The sequence below is a fragment of the Mauremys mutica genome, chromosome 18 (assembly GCF_020497125.1).
Source record: "Mauremys mutica isolate MM-2020 ecotype Southern chromosome 18, ASM2049712v1, whole genome shotgun sequence".
Classification (NCBI taxonomy): Eukaryota; Metazoa; Chordata; order Testudines; family Geoemydidae; genus Mauremys; species Mauremys mutica.
Genome location: NC_059089.1, coordinates 17,602,881 through 17,620,671, shown reverse-complemented (window position 1 = coordinate 17,620,671; position 17,791 = coordinate 17,602,881). Strand labels below are relative to the sequence as shown.

At 47.0% G+C, this 17,791-nt stretch overlaps 1 protein-coding gene across 1 annotated transcript in view; it reads right to left on the bottom strand.

Moving 5' to 3' along the window:
- Window positions 1–9,643, bottom strand: part of PRRX2 (paired related homeobox 2) — a 67,824-nt gene extending 58,181 nt beyond the window's left edge. The window contains exon 1 of the mRNA XM_044992116.1: window positions 9,238–9,643. Within this exon, the coding sequence (XP_044848051.1) occupies window positions 9,238–9,484 (247 nt within the window). The 5' untranslated portion in view covers window positions 9,485–9,643. The remainder of the gene's footprint in view (window positions 1–9,237) is intronic.
- Between the last annotated feature and the right edge of the window lie 8,148 nt (window positions 9,644–17,791).

The window sequence follows — 17,791 nt, the reverse complement described above, 5'->3', positions numbered from 1 at the left end:
ACTTAAGCACGTGCTTAAGTTTAAGCATGTGAGTAGTTTAATTGAAGTCAGTCTATTCGTATGCTTAAAGTTAGGCAGTTGCTTAAGAACCTTGCTGAATCAGGGCCTAGGTTTTGGTTAATTTGGCGGGGTGGGGTATGACGCTTACAGGTTTTAATTACCATTTGCAAAGCACTGTCAGGGCACTACTGGTATTTATTTGGACAGTGGTAGCAGGCAGGAGCCCTGGCATGGCCCAGAACCCCACTGTGCTAGGTGCTGTACGTACAAACAAAACAAAATGCTGGGCTCTTCCCCAAGCCACTTGTGCTTAACTGGGAAGGTTCAATGTCTGGCATTTGGGAAAGAATTTTAGGCTAGCAAATGCTACAAATACAATCTGCCAAATATTAGAAAGCAAAAATTTACAACCCCTCCTACCCCACCTGTCTTCTTTTTTTAAGGCAATATTCCTTTGGAAGTGCTGCTTTGGTTTGGAAGAGATGCTGAAATTCTGCTTGTGCTTAGACGATTCCTGTCCTTCCCAATGCTCAGGTGGAAATGCCATGTAAGTAAATAGGAAGGTCGATATTACAAGTAACTTGTGTGATAACATGGAAACATTAAGGCCCTGATCCTAATCTTGCAGAAATCAATAGCAGCAGACCCCTTAACTACAGGGGAAAGGTCAGGACCCTAAAATAGCAGTTGTATACGTGATAAAACTGTGGGCCCATTGAATCCATTGCACAAACAAGGAATGTGGATCTGAACCCTGTGATCCTGTATCCCTTATGTCAACACTGGGTGAAATCCTGGCCCTGGTGAAGTCAATAGAAGTTTTGCCACTGACTTCAATACGGCCAGGATTTCACCCACTGACTTTGGCTAGACAGTGCATGGAAGTCAGGACTGGAGCCATTCAGCGAAAAGACCTGCGGGCCATTTTGTGCAAATCTCTGCTCCGGGCACAACAGCAATCCGCAAAGCAAACAAAACGTTAGCTTGAACAAGGAATGGGATGCAAAATAATGCAGAAAATATTCCAATGTCATTGCATAAATCAATGGCGCAGCCTCATCTGGAATACTGTGTTCTGGTCTGGCCACCCCATCTCAAAAAGGACATAGCAGAAAGAGAAAAGGACCAGAGCCCCGGAGGGATTTCCAATTGACAAGAGAGCAAAAAGAGTGAGGCTGTTTGGGGGGGATGAAGAAGAGGAGACCCGAGGGAAGTCTGCAGAGTAATGACAGGTACAGAGAAGATAATTAGGTGTTCCTAGTCACCTGCCTGTGATTTACATGAGCAAGGGACAGATGAAGAAACTGAAAGGCAACACATTCAAACCCGATTCCAAGTAATGTTGTTTTTTTTAACCTGGTTAGCCTGTGGAACTTATTGCCACAAGGTATCATTGGGCCTGAGAACGCAGAAGGATTATAAAAAGGATTAGACTTTTACATGGATAATGAGAACAGCCCCAGCTACACTAGGCAGGGGGTAAGAGTTAGGAAGAAACTTTCCTTATGGGCAGTTTATCCCAGAACTGCCCTCATTGGGGTTTATTGCCCCTCCCTTGGAAGTATCTTGTACTGGCCACTGTGGGGAACAGGACACTGAGTAGATGGGCCACTGGTCTGATCTGATCTGGCAATTCTTATGCTCTCTGTGTTTATACAGCTCCCTCTGTCTGTCCTACGCTCCTTGTATTTCCGCATCTCCATTGAAAGGACCTATGGGGTGCCAGTTATGCATGGGAGGGGTCTATTGTAGCTTCATTTCCCCCAGTACTTTATGGGGGCAACAGTTTTGGTCTCTTTGCTTTCCCCTTTATTCATCCCCTTCTCCGCACCACCCCACTTTGGGCGACCTACGAATGTTAACAACATGTTGAGGCTGCAGACTGCTGCCGCGGCTTGCAAAATCTGAGCCCCATAGCTACCATCAGGCCGCTACCAAAGGCATGCGGCATCGCTCTCATAGCAGCCTCTGGCCCCAAGTGCGGAAACAGGGATGTATGATCTAGTGCTAACAGCAGGGTTGGAAGCCAGATTATCCTGGGTTTGAATCCGGCCTGGGCCACTGCCTGCCTTGGTCTATCAGCCCACCTGTAAAATTGGAGAGGAGAGCAGGACTTTGGTGATCACCAGATTCCAACACCCCCACCTCCCCCATGAATTGTAAGCTGTGAAAAACAACAGCAACCAGCCCTCTGATTAATAAGTGCTAGGTACCAGCTATTGCAGTGCTCTTAGCCCGAGCCCATCAGAAAGCCAGATGCGGCTAAACGGGGCCTGTGTTAACCAGCCAGGACTTTCCAAGATTAAGAGAGCGTGCCTGAGATTTTCAAAGGAGCCGGTCGTTCTTCATCTTCCCTTTTCCCCTGTTCAACAGTTTCATTCCCCTCCCTGAGTGGTCGATAAATCCTTCCGCTTTCCTCCTGTGCGGACACTCGCGCGAGGTGGATTGGTGGGAGTACACGCTACCTCAGATTGGTTTTTCTAGCTTTCTCTTTGCAAAGCACTTCTACGTTCTACGCTACCCACACGTTCCTTATGCTGCTCTTGGCTCTCCTGGAGATAAGATGGGACAGACTGGAGGGGTAAAATCCATGGTTAACCCTTTACATTCCTGCTCTGGCAAGTGTCTGGGGCGTGTAGAATTGCACTGAATGAACATCCTATCACGCACATTAATGGGGAACATCTGAGCATATCAGTGGAGAGAGTTTTCCCGTTATAAGCTTTACTTAGATGTTAATGAGCCCTTAAGGGGATCCCTTAGGTTCAATGGTGAGGTCCTGGTCAGAAGAAACAAAGGCAGTTGACAACTGGAAAAGTGACTTTTGTTTCTGTCCTGCACTGGCCGGTTGATTAAAAAAGCTTTTCCGACTCTCTGGTCCTCTTTCGTTTTCTGATATGAGCACACTGGAAATGTAACATTACATGGATTCATTAGCGCAGAGTTTCCAAGCAAGTCACAAAAAGGGGCAACATTAAACTTGGAAATCCAGCTCACTTCTCCATGGCACTAATTGATTACAGATGCCCCTCAGCTCAGGGGGGAACTAGTCCATCTTACCCGAATCCCCCTACGCTGTCTCCCCAAACGAAGCCCCCTGAGAGATCCTGATTTATTTCTGTATATCTCTTTGCAATTTCCCATTATCTCCCCCACCACACCCACCCACGTTATACACCAGGCAAACAGGATGGTGCGGTGGACGTTGGGGTGGGAACTAATCACTGGCGTCTCACAGGATCCGAATAAAACCTTCTGTGGTGCTCTCAATCTGCGAGAGCCTGCGACTGATTTATAGCTGCTGAAATCAAACCCTCCCTGTCCGTTTCTTGTAATCAGATCGGGAGAAGAATTACACATTTTACATTCAAGGGGGAAATTTATTTGCTTTTTTTTAAAAATTGTCTTATGCTCGTTAAGAAACAAAAACTTGGGATTTAGATTTTTTTTTTTTAACATTTTAAAAATTGGAAAGGATAAAATAATTCTACATGGCAGGGAAGTTTAATTATTCCCTTTTCTATGTAGGTTTATTTCAGTGGCAGTGGTTATCTGTTATATGGTTATGTTATCTGTCCAGTGGGGAGAAAATTTCAGCACTGATATTATTTATTTGCTGTAGTTTACCGTGAATTAAAAATGAAGCATCCAAACCCTTCGCTGGTGTCCATCTGCCTAGCTCCATTCAGGCCAAATTACCCCAGCTGAGGATGCGGCCCAAACTTCTAATTTCTGCATGTGCTTGATTTATTTTAATACTCCTAATTCATACCTCAAAGTTTGACTTAGGGGGACCAAGACACGGCTTTTTTTGTGGCTGCCTCTTTGCAATGTTGTCTTCTGTTTGTAAATCTTTTTTTTTTTTAAGGGTCATCTCCTAAGATCTTTTCTCTGTTCCCACTCCGGCGAGCTCCCGCTCCTGTAAAACTTCAGTTTCCCTAAGTAAGATGTGAGCAAAACTGGAGTAAGGACTCTAGGAAATGGTTCCTTGGCAATAAAGGAACAATCTGGGCCAAATAACAAACTGGTGTAACTCAGCATAGCTCAATGGAGCTAGTTTGATTTATGCCAGCTGAGGACGTATGAATCTGCAGTTTCATGAAAGGGACAGAGAGATTGTTAAGTGCAGGACTTCAGCTCAGTCCCTGCTAACCACTCCTTTGCTAATTTTTTATTTGTTGCTATTATTTTATCTTTATTTGGAGCTATGGAGGCACATTTTTATCTCTTTCTCCCATAAAGCCCCAGAGCATCACAACAGGCCGGGCGTGTTTCTAAAGGATCTGCTCTAGGAATTATTTTGGGGAAGTTCTCCGGCCTGCGTTTTATGGCAGGTCAGGCTAGATAATCACAAAGGTGTCTGGATGCCTTAGGAGCGGGCTCCCTGTTTAAAAGGCTGAGGACCCAGGGAATAGTATAAAGAAGTCGGCGAGGAATGGGATCACGGAGGCCTGACTGTGGCGGCCATCAAACAAGTCTATTGCTCTCGGCTTTCCCAGGCTTCCTATGTGCAACACAGACCCAGAATGAACTCCATGGCAGGGCGAAAACCAGCAAAGGAGGCCGCTGGAAGTGAGGAGGTATTCGTTCCTTTAACATGTACATAACTTTTCCTCCTATCGAAAGGCTTAATCCTGCAGCCCTGTCGCACACGACAACTTGCACACGTCAGGTCATCTTGCCCAAGTAAGGGCTGCAGGATTGGGCCCTCGCTTTCGTGCAGGACCATGAGGAACCGATGGGGTCCGAAATAAAATGGGCGGCTTTGCAATCAGTCCCAGTTAAGAGCGTGCCTGGAAGTGGCCTCGCATGGCAGCCTGCCTCTGACCTCTCAGGTATGTTGTACTACAGAGGGGACGCTGGTTGAACCAGCAGGCCTCTGATGGACAGAAGTGCAGGATGGAGTTAGGTGGAGGTGCTTGGGGTCTCTCCATCTGCTGCATGGGATGGTTCACTACAGTGGCACTTTTAACTTTCAGCTCCCCTGGTGCTGGTCTGGGACCAACACTTTCCAGTAATTCCCTTCCCTACGTGCAGCGACTTTGAAAAGGCTTTGAAGGGCCCTCTGTTTTCTCTAGCAATCAGTTACATCAGCCTTGATGCTCGCCGGTGCTGTACTTCCTAGAGGAACCCTCCAGAGCAATGTGCTGACAGCAACAGAGTTGCTGTGAACATGTTTATAAATCAAAAAAGCTGATTTCCCCCCACCCCCCCATAAAAAAAAAGGAAGAGGAAGTAATAATAGTTTTAAAAAATAAACCCGGTGTGCTCTGCTCAAATCAGATGCGCTGCTGCTGAGCTCAGTGTGCCATGGTGGAAAGGTTTAATTAATGAGCTGTAGAGAATGTCGTTATCTGATAAACTGATAACATTGCCCGAGTTCTCCCAGTCTTGAGCTGTGGAATGAGGAATCTGTTTTTCCGGGAATTTGTGTGTGTGTGTGTGTGTAAACTTGCCTAAGTGATTTAGGAGCCTCTTAAAAGTCACCATGATACCTAAGTCTCAGTGGAAAAATTAATGGGACTTAAGGCTCCTAAGTCATGTAGGTGCTTGTGAAAATGTTGCCGTCTGTCTCATCGGTAGAAATGGCTAGTGTCATTTAAACTAGCCCGGTGGGCCTAGGCAGCTATTAATCCTTACAAAACTGGCATTTTCCAGCCTTCCAGTCAAATACCTATTTAGGGATGTGAGTTACAATACAGCAAAGTTTGTCTATGTACGTATTTTCCCCAGCATCCCTTTTCCTTTTGCTCTGCAATCCATTGAGGGCACTATATGTTATCATCACATGGGTAGCGATTAAGATTATGATCATGAAGGGATCCCTTCAGCAAGCCCTTACTCACATGAGTAGTTCCACTGTCGTCCACTCCCATAAGAACTGTTTCCAAAAGGGTTTTTTGGGCTTTAGCCTTAATTCTCAAGCCATTTCTCTTGGGCATTGTTTAGAGTGGGGGAATACTGACGTCGAGGACTAATGTTCTACCCATTCTGGATAGAAACACCACACGGATGGGTTCCACTTGTTGTGATTTAGCAATTTGCTTCTTTTAAAATTGTGTTTATTTTCCCAACATTTTTTTTCTCATGTATCAAATATTTTATTGATGAAACCCAGTGTAATTTGGTGGGAAAAACGGGATTATTATTTGATCAATATTTTTTTCCTGCAAAGTAATCTTGCAGGAAGTGATTTGATAGTATATCCCCCCTTCATTCTGCAGAGGTTCACTATGACCAGAATCGCATACTGCATTGCTTAGAAACTTGGCGATTGCTACTTGGTTTTGCTGGAAAGCAGACGACGTTTCTTTGCGTAAGGAGCTTCACACAGTATTTTAATCTCTACTCATCAGAAAAAATGTGCTTTGAAAAAGTTTTGTAATGTGTGTTCCAAAGGAAAGTGACTTGGTTGGCTTTCCCATAATCATTTTATTTTCTTTCTCTCCATTGTATTTTCTTTCCTTTGGCATCCATCTATCTATCTATCATACTTCTAAGGCACCGATTATGTTGGTATCTTAAACACAATACAAAATCAAGAAGTATCGGAGTCTATATTCAAAAGTTGTGTGTCCATTCTCTGTGATTTGTGAATTTAAGTGCTGGAGGTTTTCTGTTGCAGATGGTGTGTGTGTATATGCTCCTTTTGAAGGAGAGTGTCTTTCCCCCTCTCTGATTCAGTAACAATAACAGATAAGACCAGCCACAAAAATAAGAGAGAGACAGAGAGAAACCTGAGTGGTTTTGGTCTTTCCTTTTTCAGAGAGCTCCGTGCAGAACTGTAGCTGATTTGCTTTCCAGTTTCTCTCTCAATACTTGCTAGAAATCAGTAGGAAGAACTTTAAAAAAAAAGTACTAATATTTTTTTCTAGGGGGGACAAAAAACCAATATCCTGCAACCCCCCAAGAATCTTTCCAGTACTTTTGCATTGACTGGCGAACGTATTAGTCATTTTATAGATGCAATAGCTAGCCCAACTTCCTGGCAAGAATGATGCTGTGAAAAAGAGACCGTACATGGAGACTTTAATGATAAGGAATGGGATTAAGCGGCTTCTATGTTGCATTCAGATAGATGCTAGTCACTCGACAAGACGCCGCTACCAGACTGAAAACAAGAAAAATGCTCGTTCTGCCTTCGTTTTAGTGCATCGGCTCTTTGGAGTGTGCTTCTTACGGGTGTTTACAAGTGCTCTGCTCCACTTCTTCAAGGGGTCTCTTTTCATTTTCTTTATGAGTTCAGAAGGAGCTGGGATGCCTACGTCTCAGTTTGCCTTCGGCGGAGAGGAAAAAGTGCCTATTGAAGCTCAGATTAAAAACCTAAGCCAAATTATTTTCCTTACTTAAAAAAAAAAAAAAAAAGAGGGGTGGGGAGTAGTTTTTGATCCATAAATTTAGGATGGGTAGAGACCTATTTGGAAAATTCACAAGAGAGCTCAAATAATTGATCCTTTTTGGTTACCCAAGTTATTGGACAGCTAGGAACCAAACTTGAGTGTTTATGGCATTAAAAAAATACTTCTGGCTCTTTGAAGTTTGCTTTGTTTGGTTTGGACCTATGATATTATTGCAGCAGATCCAGCAAAATATCAATATACTATTCTACCTGCGTGACTTTAGAAGCTTGCTTGCCAACCTCACACAGCGCTCAGTTAATTTTAAACCAGAGGCCGGATTCTGCCCCTCTGCCTTACACTGAGCAGTGCCCTGCTGTGTGAATGGTCCAATGGATCTCATCGCTATGACGTGCGGAGCAAGGGACTGCTTAATCTCAGTGAAGAGGGGCAAAATGTAACCCTTTAAAAATCAAAGATGTGCTTGTTTCAATTAGTTTTTAAATAAAGATGGCCACTTGCTCTGGCCAGAATTGTTTGGTATTATCTGTTCTGGAAAATAAAATAATGGTCCAGATTTTCACGAGTGACTAGTGATTTTTTGGATATCCCGCTCAAGACACCTAAAAGCAGCCTGACTGTCAGAAACGCTGAGCCCTCGCTCTCTGAAAATTGGGCGGCATTCAGATGCCTTGAGTTAGGGACCCCACAACGGAGGCACCCCAAATTCCTAGTTACTTTTGAACATCTTGGTCAGGGGAGTATTTGGCCTGTAGCATTTCCTGCCTGAGTGGAATGAGTTTCTTTCAATCGAATGGTCCCTTTGCTGCGCTGGTGCATTTAAAGTCAGAGGATTCAGAACACAAGGTCTGTCCACGGGCCTGCTAATGGAACTCCCAGATAGAACCAGCAACTCACGCTGCCCAAACCCTGTGCATCAACAGAGCTCTCCCTGACCGCCGAGGATGCTCCTCCTCTGCCCCTCACTCACTCCCAGGCACTTTTCTGTCTCCCACCCTCTTCTCCCAGCCCTCAGACCTGGGGCTCCAACCAGCCCAGTCTCACTGGAGCCAGGCTTGATCTGGCCTTTATTTGGTGCCGGTGGCCCACCGACAACTCTCTTTCTGTCACAGTTTGTAAAGGGCAACCAGTGGCCCTGTCCCATCCATAATCAGTATAGAGATGCCGGCCACCCATTTAGGTGTGTGTGTGGGGAGGGGGGTGGGTGTCCCATTCTTATCCCCACCCGCAGCACAAATGTCTTGGCTGAGTCCAATCACGTAAGATTCAAATTAGCTGGAGAAATAAGTTAAAACCAGGGCTGGGGGGCCTGCGTCCCAGCTGACACTCAGGGTCTGACCCTATGAAATCAGGTGCTCAGAAGCTTGGTTCAGTCACTGTTGATACCCTGGATTGGTGCCCTCCACTCAGTGCTTAATTTGTAGTGAAAGAGGTGCCGGGGCTCAAGCAATATTTTGACATTCATAACTGATGCGGCAAGCTCGGAACCGCCAAGCCCAGAGGTGCTGGGGCTCGGAACCGCCAGGCCCGGAGGTGCCGGGGCTCGGAACCGCCAGGCCTGGGGTGTCCCCTGGCACGAAGTAGCGCTGTCCCCTCCCTTCTCACTTGTGTCCCATCCCAGCTGCTGCTCAGCTTGTGCCTCTAAGGGATGCTCAGATTCTGCCCCCCATTATACTGGTCTCACCCCCCCGGCTATTTCTGGGGGGGGTCCCCTCCCTGCCCCAGCAGTGACCCTGCCCCCCCCGGCTATTTCTGGGGGGCCCCGCTCCTTGCCCCAGCCGTGACCCTGCCCCCCGGGCACCATCCCCCCCGGGCTATTTCTAGGGGGGCTCCGCTCCCTGCCCCAGCAGTGACCCCCCCCCCGGCCGGAGCTACTCACTGTCCTGGGGGGCCGCCTCGCTGCCGCTGCTGCCGCCCGACGGCTCCTGCAGCCCCTTGGCGCCGTCCCGCGGCTCCGCGCCCCCGGGCTCCTTGCCCCCGTTCATGCCGGCGGCCACTTCCTCCAGGTCCAGGAGGTGGCTGACACTGAAGTTTTTCCTGCCCTGCGGGTTGTCAGGCGGCTCCGGGATCCGCCCGGGGCCGGGGCCGAACTGCTTGTCCGCGCCGAAGGCTGCCGCGCCGTCCATGGCTCGCTCCGGCGCCCCGCAGCCCGCCCCGCGCCCCCGTGCCCCGAGCGGCCAGGCAGCCAGCCTGCCCCAGGCAGCCAGCCCCGCGCTCTCCCGCTCCCGGCCCGAGCGCCGGGCCGCCTCGTGCTGACGTCTGGGGGAGAGGAGGGACACCCAAAACTTTCCTCTCCCCTTGGCGCTGGAGTGGTTCAGAGAAACGTGTCCACACAACGCCCCTTCTTCGAAACTGACGCGAACGGCCCCCACTGCCCTCCCCCCCTGCTTGTCTGCCCCCTCTTTTCTGCTGCGGAGATTTTTAAAAAGGAGAGAGAGAAACCACTTCGCTTTCCCTCTTACCCCGCACGCATTCCCCCCCCCCCCGCCTCTCCTGTGCCTGAGAAAGTTAAGTGCTTCTATCAACAAGTGTAAGTGAATGTTTTCAGCAGAGCTTCGACAGGGAAGGGCTTTTTCACATGTACAGATTCCACCGGAGAAAGATCTGACCCATGGTTTGGCATAAGGGACCTCATAAAATCAAGCTCACACGCACATCAATGTAACCCCCCCCCTCTTCCATATATACAACATACACACACCCTCCTCGAAATCTCTGCATAGCCCCCCACTGCCTCCCTCAGCCTCAGATCAAGGTCACTTCTCTTGGGAAAAACCCAGCTCTCCTGCCTTAACGAGATAATTATGCCCTGCACCGCAGTTAAAAACTCATAGGCTGCTTCCCTAGGGATTGCTAAGGAGCCTCCCTAATGAAAAGCAGCCACTGAGAGAGGAAAAATGAGTTTTTCCTCTCTAAAAATAAAAAAAAATAAAAAAGGAGCAAGCTTTGAAAAGTGAGGCAGGGGCTTGTTATTAGTGTCTGGTGAGGGGCTGCAGTCAGGACAACACAAGGGGAGATTAATTATTTTTTTCTTTCTTTTGATGTATCTGTGCCTATCGCGATTCTTCCTCAGTGCCCTGGGTGAGCTTGTTTTTGAAGGCACATGTGTGTACAGCTATGTGACCTGTATTGGCGATCCAAACTCCTAGCTCATAAAAATCTACTCCTGATCTCTTAACATGTCCTAAAATATCTCAGCTAGGGAGCTCACTGACTGAATCAAGTTAAAATTTGTAGCAAGTTTCACCTGTGCATTCTGTTTTTCGGTAACAGACATGCCTATTTTAAAACAAGAGCAAGGATGGCGAGGTTCAGAGGCTGTTTTTTAAGCTTCCAAAACAGGACTCCAGCCTTGTTCATTAGTATTAAATGTTGCCAATTCTGATCTTCTTAGCCCTGGTGTGAACTGGGAGTAACTTCACTGAAGTCAGCAGAGAGACTCCAGATTTAGATGGGTGTACCTGAAATCAGAGCATGGATCCCTCTGAATTGGAGTGAGGCAATTTGGGCCGATAAAGAAGCCAATCCAAACTTTTCTTTTTTCAAAATATGCTGTTGCATGAATTTAGAGATGGGCTGTCAACCTGAGAGTCTCTGACCAAAGGACAGGTAAATCATGAGATGAAGCATGACAGGATTCCCATCATGCTCTGTCACCAATCAGCTCCTCAACTGAGCTGCAGGGTCCAGATCTATGGATGAGAGTTGAGTGTGGTCTCCCGGGCTTGTATAATCTGACTCCCGCAAAGAATTTAGCTCATTTAATATCCTCTGTGACTAATCCTCATCTCCACAAGCTAGTGTCACAAAGAGTAAATTATGTCTTCAAATGGGTAATGAGCAGGAGTGGATGGAGTCTGAAGGAGTAAAGACCTTGCTGTCATATAAATGTCTATAAAGTACTAAAGGATAAATTGAGAGCAAGACAGGATGCAGAAACGAGAGACAGGCCCAGGCTAAACCCTTGAATCAGACCTCCTTTAATTCTTAGATGGTTTGGAATCTAATCTCTTGGTCCGAGCCCTTTGGCTCCGGTTTTTATCCAAACCCAGGAAGGGCCTGTTTTGTCCTTCTGATGCTGGTGAAATTTCATGAGAACTGCTGGTGAGATAGCATCACCACCAAATCTGAACTTAAAAGCCTTATGCTGACTTGACCTCGTCCCTGAATCAGAGCCTAAATCAAATCTAAATTTGGACAATGCTGGCCCATCCTTGGTATAAACTGAATGCTTGTACGGCTTACAACATTTTTCAGTTTTCCTAGAGGAGTCAGCAGCTGGAGCCAGGAATGCTGTCCTTATGAAGAGTCGCCCGGCTCAGATTTGGATTCAAACTTCCTCAAGGTTTGCGGATACTGGAGCTGAGGTTTTGGGTTGGACCCATTTCTGTCCTCAGCCGTGTGTGTTGTGTGGGAAAGGATTGTGTTTCTGGTAGTACCAGAGAAACAGGGGTGGGTGGCTTCCGGATGGAATGGATAGCATCCCTTCCATGTCAGGTTTGAATTAATCCAAAAGCTCAACGTGAAACCATCACATCTGGCCTGGTTTCCACCAGGAACCATAAAGAAGGCCTGAAACTGGGCCCAGAGTGGCTCATCAGCAAACTCTCCAGCAGTTTACATTTTTGAAGTACTTTAATAAGATTCATGAATTAATACTTCCCAACAGAGCAGGCCAGATAAGAAAACAAACATGGTGCCTTTTTTTTTCAAATCTTTCTGCTTCTTTTTTTTTTTTTTTTAGTTAGGGAAGTTTGAAATTCATTCTATTTTGACCAACTCTATAGCTGGCTAAAAATGGAGGGGGGGAATTTCATCAAAATGTTCCCCTGCCTATTTTGTATTGATTGAATTTTCAAAATGTTGTTCAAATTTCAAGCAGCTCTGCACACAAAACCAATCCTCTTGGGAGGCAGGTGAGGATTATCACCCCCATTTTAAAGGTGGGGGAACTGAGGCTCAGAGTAAAAGACCTTCTGTTCCAGTCATTGTCCTTAGGCACAAAGGGTTGAGTCTCAAGGGTTGCCCTGAGAGTATCTTAATCATAGAATATCAGGTTTGGAAGCGACCTCCTGAGGTCATCTAGTCCAACCCCCTACACAGGATCATTGGTACTTTTCCAAGCTTGTATTTTCATAGAATATCAGGGTTGGAGGGGACCTAAGAAGGTCATCTATTCTAACCCTCTGTTGAAAGCAGGACCAGTCCCCAGACAGATTGTTGCCCCAGAACTCTAAATGGCCCCCTCAAGGATTGAACTCACAACCTTGGGTTTATCAGGCCAATCCTCAACCACTGAGCTATAACCTCATTGGCATCATCAAGGTAGGAGCCTTCAAACACTCGGCTCCCAGCTCCAAACGCAGTTCACTAAGCCATGCTGGCATTTGGCAAATGTAAACCAAGTTTTGCTTGGTTTCAGGTTTTGCTACCAGAGGTTTGCCCAGCTGTGTTTGTTCCCTCTTGTCAATTTCTGACTTGGGTGAACTCTTCCCAGGGAACGATCAAGACAGAGATTACTGGGATTAATCCTGAAGCACACCAGACTCAATTTTTCTCACAATAGTCGATCAAGCAACGGCCTGGCAGATATTTTGGCAGCTGTGGCTAGAAATGTATCTTTAAAAGAAGATTGGGTTTGCCCAAGAATCTGCTCTCCGCGTCCATTATTATACACCAGGGAGGTCATAAACTCTGTCAGACCGATATGACTCAGTTATGTCTTGCTGTTACCGTAAGTTACAATTAAGTTCTAGAAGTATCAGACCAAGCTGTGAACACTGAAGGATTAACAGGGCTGCCCAGCGCTGCCCCTCTCTGCTTGGTGGATGGAGATCTACCTCCCACAGCTGGACAGTGGGCAGCACTGCTGGGCACCTCTCACAACACACTATTTTAGGGCATCAGAGGCAACACAGCGGGACTGGTGGAAAGCTAGTAGCTTAATACTGGCAACTAGGGTTCAAAGACTGGTATCTGCTGGTTAGGGATTGAGCGTCTGTGGCTAGAGGATAGGTCCTGAAGGCTACAGACTGGCCTCTGACCTTCCCACAAGCCTTCTAATTGCTCAAACCCAGAGGCCTTCTTTTAGCTGGGTAACATCTTGCTGTGATTATGTTGTGGAGCGCTGGAGATCTGCAAGGGCTATTCATTTTCAGGCCATGGGGGAGGGGGAGGCTGAATGGTTTAGCCTTGTCTCCCTCCTACCCTATTTAATCGGGGTTATAATTATCATCAGCATCACTGTTATTATTTAAACCCTAGTCTTGAACCCAGGCCAGCCTGTTTCTTTCAGAGAAGCGTTTTGCTCAGTTCAGAGTGTTAAATAATGAAACGGAGGGATTAATCGGCAGTGAAACCCCCTTGGGTTCGCACTTCCTCAGCCCCTGTGATTGCTGATATTTTTTTGGGTGAAATACGACCTTTTTTATGATCAAAGGGGATCAGAGTTCCAAAGGAAAGAAAAAAAGGCAGCGAGTTTTCTTTTTCCCAATCCTAGTGGTCTGGTAAAGTTTCTTTAGACATGCAAAGATTTACACACCTTTCTGCAGGGTGCCTTAAATTACCCTCCAACTCTTTACACATTTCCAGGAGCAGAGCAAGAACAGTAAGTCATTGAGAAATTAACTGGCCTTTCAATAATATCCCGTCGGCCTTTCAGAAGGGGAATGGCTAATGACTTTTTTGAAGTAGAGGTCAGGGTTTGCTTTTTTTAAATAAAACAATCTGTATTAATGCAATTTCCTTTTCAGCTGTAGTATTTTTTTTAAAGCATCATTTTTCCCCCTCCAGCCATACGATGCATCTTGAGTTAGAGACATCTATGTAAAAACACCTATCTCCTTGCTTTGCTGGCTCCTCCGGATGGGACCCTAATGTTTTTTTTTAATTTTCATTTGTTTTAAATGATCAAAACCAGATCTCAGCAGGGCCCCAATTCAGCAATCCATCCCTCATCCTTGTTCAGCGACGCATTTAAGCACATGCTCAACGGGACTTTAGCGCATGCTTAAAGTTAAGCATGTGCGTTTTGCTGAATAGCTTAAAGCATGTGATTAAATGCTTTGCTGAGTTGTGGTGTAAATGTGGCATGTTTCCATTGAAGTCAATGGAGCAATGCCAATTTACCCCTGCTACGGATCTGGCCCATTGTATGGTCAATGTTTGTGAAGGCTGTGGTTTGAAACCCTTTGGATGGACTTTTCGTTGCCATGTCCTGTTTCCTTCAGTTTTTTTTCTAAACCCTTCTTTTTATTTTATTTTATTTTATTTTAGTAATCTCATTGAATGTCCTCAGGTTTTCTTTCAGATTATTTATTTATTATGTAGTGCCTTCCAGCACAAAGGAACCTAATATGTTTTACAAACACAATCCTCTTCCTCATCCCTGAAATACAGCTGCCTCTGGGGTGGAACGCCGCAGCAGTTCAGTAGCAACGCTACACAACACTTTAGGTTTGGAAGGTAGCTTGTACTTATTGGGTCGGTGCTTCTCCAGCCCACTCGCATGCTGCAGTGATGAGAATGGCATCAGCATCTCGCTAGAACTAACACCAGCTGAGATGTGACCCATATTTTCTGACTGAAACTGCAGAGGAGGTTTACAGGGCATAGGCAGAATGCAATTACCTGGGTTCACAGGGCTATTCAGTGTTTTACTAGTGTAGTTGCATCAGTACTGAACTACTCTGTCCATAATACCCCATTAGATTTTCTCCACCTTTGAATCTGCATCTTCCTTGAACCCTTCCTGCACTCTTTAACAGCTCTCATGCAAATCCTGGCTCCTCTTCTCCCTGAGCAGCAAAACCTGTCTTTGCAGTCAAGCTTTACGCATCCTACGAAGTGGGTATTCACCCACGAAAGCTCATGCTCCAATACGTCTGTTAGTCTAAAAGGTGCCACAGGACTCTTTGCTGCTTTTACCGATCCAGACTAACACGGCTCCCACTCTGAATCTTTACGCTGTGATAATTCCTAGCCATGTACACTTTTGACCTTTCTGTTTCATTTGCTGGGCTCTCTCCCCCTTTACGCTCGTAGAGGAGATGATCCAAGAGGTCAAACCAATAAATTTTCCTTATTTACCCTACAAGTTAGGAAGCCATTTACAACACGTGTGTCTCCTGACTCGCAACTGATTTCAAAACATCAGGCACTGAAACTGTAACTCCGGAGAGGGAATCTCAGCTAGAAGTTTATCTAGTTTCACCGCTTGCAACAAAAGCAGAATATTGCTATTCTCCATGTGTGTGTCAATAAGGACTCGATCCAGCAAAACACTTAGACACGTGCTTAACTTTAAGCACAAGAGTGGTCCAGTTGCAGCCAAGGGACCTCATGTGTTAACATGCTTTGCTGGATTAGAGCCAAAGTCTTACCTTCCCCTTGGTTTTTCTCCAGGCACAGCTCCCATTGGCTTCAAACAAGGATTATTTGCCTGAATAAGGATTACAGTCTTCAGGCTCTAGAATATCTGCCTAAGCTTTTGGACTCCTACCCGCGATTCCTGAGCACCTACCAGAATTGTCAGTTCCACAATGTGGAAGAGCCACATATGGTCTAGCTGAGTGTAGAAGGCACCTGATATCACAGCAGAGGAGCTGCTGGTGGCGTGTATCCCGTCGCGTTGCAGGTTCACTGCAGCGCAGGGTCCAGAACGTTACAGAGCCTCTGGGTGTCGGTGGTATTGTTTGGGTTTGGGTGGTGTTTCCACCTCCTCCGCAGCACTGTTCTCAGCTCACGGGAGCTGTGAGGAAATCAGAAGGAAATGGAATGGGGGGAAGCTGACAGAAACCTGCAGTTGCTAACCCCCCTCTCTGGCTGTGCGGAGGAGAGTGGTATTCAGGTGAAGTAAACAAGCAGCTGGCCTGGTAGGAAATCCAGGAGACCTGCCAGATTGGCCGTCTACAGATCGCAAGCTTTCGCCTGACATCTCCGCACCCAGACTGATCCAGCAAGAAAGGAGTTTTTTCCACTGGGCAACAAGATGGATACGAATGCTATCGCAAGGGTGTATATGTTGGCGTTGGTCCTGCTTTGAGCAGGGGGTTGGACTAGATGACCTCCTGAGGTCTCTTCCAACCCTAATCGTCTCTGATTCTATCCTGTGTGGTTTGCAGGTTTAAATACACAAACTGAGCACCAAATCCACGGAGCTCCCCGGAGTGACATAAATGAATGGCCAGATTCAAGCCGGCACAGAAGCTCAAGGGCAAAGCTGCACTGCTGGCTGCTTAAGAGCATTTATTTATTTATTTTTTAGAGGGAGTGAGCACCAGGCTGCAGGGGCTTAGGAGGGCAGCAGGGGCTGGAGGGGGGGAGACAGAATTAATCAGGGAGCTGTTGTGGGATTTGCTCAAAGGCCACTAGGTTCTAGCAACTACACAAACCTGCTGAGCTCTGCCCCCCCCCGTGGCTTAGACGTTGCCTCTAGAACTCCAGTGTGGACTAATGTAGCCATGTCTCTGTGCACATGTGTGTGTGCACGCATGTGTGTGTGTGTGTGTGTGTTCCTAACTCCTGTCAGCAATGAGCCCCTTTCCAGATACACTGCCCTAGGGCTCTGACGCGTCATAGTCGAGTGCATGTGACGGCATATGGCCCAGGGCATGACAAGGCTCCCCTGTGATGTTAGATACAGTAAACACCAGAGGTGAACTCCTGCCTCATTGACGTCAATGGGAGTTTGCCAGGCCAGGTTTTCAATCAAGTTCTTGACCGCTGGCCAGGATGTCTTGTCTCACTCGCCTGCGTGCCAGCTTCAAAGCCACCTACTTTGGAGTCCCTGCCCCTGTGCCCACTGCTCCTGGGGATTACTTCCCTTGGTGCTCTCCCTCTATGTGCAGGACAGTTCCTCCTTCCAGCTCGACTCCCAGTCCCTGCTGTGCTCCGGGTGGCACCATCACAGGCTAGGAGGGCCATTGGTCCGAGCCCTTATGGCCATCACGTGCCTGCAAGAGGGGCCCAATTGCAAACCTGGGAAGCCCAGATGGTTGCCTCAAGCTTTGGGTTTGGGTGGAGGGCCCGGAGCAGAAGCCTAAGGAAATGTCTCTATCCAGGGGTCCTCAACCCTATAGAACATAAGAACGGCCATACTGGGTCAGACCAAAGGTCCATCTAGCCCAGTATCCTGTCTTCCAACAGTGGCCAATGCCAGGTGCCCCAGAAGGAATGAACAGACCAGGTAATCATCAAGTGATCCATCCCCTGTTGCCCATTCCCAGCTTCTGGCAAACAGAGGCTAGGGACACCATCCCTGCCCATCCTGGCTAATAGCCATTGATGGATCTATCCTCCATGAACATTTCTAGTTCTTTTTGGGTGGTGGGCCCTTATGGACATCTGGGCTGGAGTCTGAGGTTCAACAGTAACAATCTCATCTCCTGCCCGGTCAACAGGTGACCAACAGGGGGATATTTTCGCCTGCCAGC